Source organism: Haliotis cracherodii, unplaced genomic scaffold (genome assembly GCF_022045235.1).
Source record: "Haliotis cracherodii isolate W230 unplaced genomic scaffold, xgHalCrac1.p SCAF_13, whole genome shotgun sequence".
In the NCBI taxonomy this organism is placed as follows: Eukaryota; Metazoa; Mollusca; class Gastropoda; order Lepetellida; family Haliotidae; genus Haliotis; species Haliotis cracherodii.
This window is the reverse complement of record NW_027266268.1, coordinates 12,550,074-12,554,333: the sequence shown is the minus strand read 5'-3', so window position 1 is coordinate 12,554,333 and position 4,260 is coordinate 12,550,074. Positions and strand designations below refer to the sequence as shown.

Here is a 4,260-nt window from a genome sequence, read left to right as displayed (position 1 = left end):
GATTCCAGAATGTTCTTTTGTTCAGGTTTCAAATTTTTAATCGAGAATTTGTCAAAATATGTTTCGAAGTGTAGTCGCCAATTTGAAATTAGTGCCGTAAAGCACGAAAAAGCTGCCTTCTGATTGAGTAATTCCATTGGTCGGTCAAAGATCTCGCGCAAGGTCGGTCTGACGTGACCCGTAATGGGGTGTCCTCAGATCTTTGTTTAACGGCAGCGAGAACTTAGATCTGATTTTAATGAGATTGCAATAATTTAGAACGCGACGTTAAACCCCACTTCATGTCACAGACAAAACGAAAAGCACAACCAGCACATGATTGAAGCATATTTTATTGCTAATAAGACAAATAGACAGTAGACAAGTTGAGAAATGTTCACGGCGTCACCAGCACACACCCGTTACATCATCATTACATTATTGTTTACTTGTTGTTTAACGCCGCACTCGGTGGTCTGTAAGTAATCGAGTCCGAACCAGACAATCCAGTGATTGACATCATGAAAATCGATCCTCGCAATTAGGATACTATGACATGCATCAACCAAATCAACGAGCCTGACCACCCGATCATGTTAGTCGCCTCTTAAGACAAGCATAGTCGCAAGCATGGGTTGCTATTCTCTACCCGGATCTGCACGGGTCCATTACATTACTGACACAGAGGCAACAGTAACAGAGTATACAAATAGAGCATCACAGTTCCAAGTATGCAGCACGAGGACTGCTGCAACGTACAATAAAATCATGTGAAAGTTCAAATATTGAGAAGTTAGAACACTTTCACTCAATTTTGTTTTGTAAGGTAATTGGTAACTGTTTTCAAATGGGTAGTCAACCAGAAGGATGAGTTAATGTACAAGGGGTTTAGCTAATCCAGGTCGTGAAGGTGTATGCCTTGCATTAGGAAACTCGTACCGCTCGGAATACAATAGCCCATACCAAGATTCATTGTATGAAAGATTTACGGAGCATTTCCGCATAACATATTGGAAACTTTCTGTTGATGGCTTTAATCAGATTGTATCTATGCGACCTCACATTATTACCTGAGGAGAAATTAGAAAGAAGCAGTACCCAAGCTTCAAATTACATCGATAACGCCTTTCCTTTATCGTCCTAAACATCAATGATAGTTCTGTTTAAATTTTGAATATTTGAAATTTTTGTATGAAGTGAAAAATACTCAACCTTCACCTTGATAGAAACGCACTGAAAAACCGCAAGGTGATTACCGGTGACCAACCTCGTTACCAGAACATGAGGTGCCCTCACACTCTCTCTTCCCCTAACACGTTGAACGTACGGACAACGTAAACGTCTCTTTGATCCGCCCACTCCCACTCTGGGCCGTACAAATATAGCGACCGGAACTAGCAGTGGTTGTATTCCTGAAGCGGAAAATTGTGTGTTTATAATACGCTTCTTCAATGTCCAGACGATCTACCGTCAGGCTGAGGTCAGTGCCATTCTTCGCAAGAGTGATACGGGGCGTTGGGTTGCCCAAAGCATATACATGTAAGTCGGCATCCTCGTGCTTCTCCACCACCACATCATTCTGCCAGCCGAAGAACATAACAGTATTACGTTCTATGAAGTCGCCGTTAACAATGGCTGGTTTGAAGAATGTGCGCTGAACGGTGTGTACTGACTTAATTGGGCTGGTCGGGGGAGAGAACGTGGAACTGACAGCAAGCATTCCCCGCGACCCTGTTGGGCGGGACACTGACACAAGGTTAACCCTCTCGGCTGCCGTCTGGCCAGGCGAAAGGCTGCCTATCCCGTCGGTTCGACCACGGACAGCCTCTATCATCGTTGGTACAGACGAGTGAACACCAACCAGCGGTCGGACAGGCCGGCTACAGTAGTCAGGCATGATCATCATGCTGTGGAGTCGGAGATTGCTTGCCAGCGAGTCGCCGCCGACCCACATAACGGCGTCGACGTGGAAGTCCCCGATGTCCTCCTGTGCGTACGTGACAGCCTCTTTGGGGGTGACATGTAGGGTGTGGTTTGAGATAGTGTATCTGCCTGGAGTTACCTCCCCTACCCGGAAGTACACGCTTTCCTGATACGCCGGCAAGATGATTGTGGCCATTACCGACGTGTCTGGGTCAACACGCACCAGACGCAGAGACGCAGAGTTTTGACCGGACATTGTGGCGAAGTTTGTGTCGTAGTCTGAAATGTTATATAGATTCGTCGTACTGAAGTTATTTTTAACATAGTACTAGAATATGAGGTACATGTCACTTAGATTCACTGTAGCTTTATCATTATTACTTTCGATTGCCGATGAATCAATTCGTTAAATACATTACATCGCATCCATATTTTAATAGTAGTGTGTGAGTGATTGAGCATTGCTTTACGCCGCTTTTAGCAATATTCCAGCAACATCGCGGTGGGAAACACAAGGAATGGGCTTCACATATTGTACACATGTGGGAATCAAACCCGGGCCTTGTGACGATTGAACGCTTCAACCACTAGGCTACAGCATCGCCCCCTTGAAACAGTCACACAAATAAGATCATGCATTACAATCCACTCCTCCCTGAACGTTTACGGTGAATGTATAAGATATGTATACAGGTGCATAATGAACAATTGTCAATTTATAAACAAATTAAAAAATGTCAGATTATAATTTTTGATGGATCACTTAATTAATGTATTATGGTACTCACGCATCACCTCTTTTCCATTAACTTGCCACAGCACATGAGTCGTGCTTGTTGCGGTGTAGGAGACAGTCACCACCCGACCTCCGACGTTCGGCACATCTTGTATGTCCACAGCCTGGATTTGGACGTACCCGGGCAGCTGACCTGATAACGGACGCCAGGTGACCTGTGGGGTCGAGATGCTACATATTGTAAAGAAAGACATGTCACATTGTGAGGGAAAGAGTGCAGCGTTTCAAGAGAAAATTGCGCCGGTTGGTGGCAACCCCGTTTCGGAATGGCCGCTGTATTTAAGGTTGTTAAATACTGATTACACCGTAAGAGGACAACAGCAGCAAATTTGACCACCCACTCCCCATGTCAGTGGTCCAGTAGGTGGTCAAGGGGCAATGCAGCCCCAGGTCCCCAACAGCGGTTCTCCTTTTATAAGTAATAAAGCACATGAACTACATGAGAAAAAACATAGGTAAGGTGCCTCCATTCCCATCACCTCAGTCAGCACAAGGTCCAAGGCCAATAGTAGAACGACCAGAAAGCGTCCATCCATGTTCGACTTCGTTAGATAACTACGACGTGTGGAGGAGGGCCGGACGGAACAATCAGTCCCTCTGGTGCCGGTCATTAAAGTCTATTTTATATTCTATTCTATTTATCTGTCAGCACTGATACAGAATCAGAATGAAGGATGTCAGCATTGTTACAAGGACAGATGGAAAGGTTTCAGCACATATGCTTCAGAGGGAGACTCATGATCAAGTTGAAAACATTAAGCAGTGCACATAAGGAAGAGAATGTATGGATGTAGACTTCTTTATTATGAGTAAAACAACATTTCGGAGTAAATGAATATACTTACAGTTTGTTTGTTTGTTTGTTTACCACCGTACTCAGCAATATTCCAGCTATATGACGGCGATCTGTAAATAATCGAGTCTGGACCAGACAATCCAGTTATTGACATCATGAGCATCGATTTACGCTATTGGGATACAAAAACAAAAATCTATAAATCAGCGAGCCTGACCATCCGATCCCGTTAGTCGCATCTTACGACAAATATCGTCGCCTTTTACGGCAAGCATGGGTTGCTGAAGACCTATTCTACCCCGGATCTTCATGGGTCACACCTTCATCAGGTTAGTACATACTCCGAAACGTTGTGTTCCTCATAATGAAGAAGTTGACATCCGTAAATTATCTTCCTTTAGTGCATCACTTCCAAATGCCTTTCAAAGACTTGATTAAGCAGCACACATTGAAACGGATCATACAGAGACTTTCATGTTGTACCGGACGTGCTTACATAGATGACGTCTGAATCAGTGTTTTATTGGCCATTTACTGCATTACTGCAATAAAAGGTCACGATAAAATGGTAGAGGCCTGAACGCCTGAAATATTTCAATTGGTGCTATTTATATCATTACATGTGGTCCGAGAACAGGCTGGTCTGTATCTAAACGTCATACTGTCAACACTTAATGCATGACTGTTGGTACTCTTGTATTTGACACAGCCGTATGTTTGAACAGTAGCACATACCGATTCGCATTGAAATAATTACCTAACAGGC

At 43.9% G+C, this 4,260-nt stretch overlaps 1 protein-coding gene across 1 annotated transcript; it reads right to left on the bottom strand.

Moving 5' to 3' along the window:
• Nucleotides 1-376: 376 nt before the first annotated feature.
• Nucleotides 377-3,368, bottom strand: LOC139458930 (uncharacterized). Its single transcript, XM_071240365.1, has 3 exons — nucleotides 3,178-3,368; nucleotides 2,691-2,853; nucleotides 377-2,181 (listed from the first exon to the last, which is right to left on the bottom strand). Exons 1-3 carry the CDS (start codon nucleotides 3,307-3,309, stop codon nucleotides 1,289-1,291), a joined length of 1,188 nt encoding a protein of 395 aa, XP_071096466.1. The 5' UTR covers nucleotides 3,310-3,368; the 3' UTR covers nucleotides 377-1,288.
• Nucleotides 3,369-4,260: the final 892 nt, after the last annotated feature.

What these genes read in the sequence shown, in the direction of transcription:
- LOC139458930 (XM_071240365.1), bottom strand. Translation starts at nt 3,309, where the DNA reads ATGACCGGCACCAGAGGGACTGATTGTTCCGTCCGGCCCTCCTCCACA. An exon ending in TGGACCTTGTGCTGACTGAG is followed by an intron (nt 2,854 to 3,177) that starts GTGATGGGAATG and finishes TCGACCCCACAG; the next exon opens with GTCACCTGGCGTCCGTTATC. An exon ending in TAATGGAAAAGAGGTGATGC is followed by an intron (nt 2,182 to 2,690) that starts GTGAGTACCATA and finishes ATAACATTTCAG; the next exon opens with ACTACGACACAAACTTCGCC.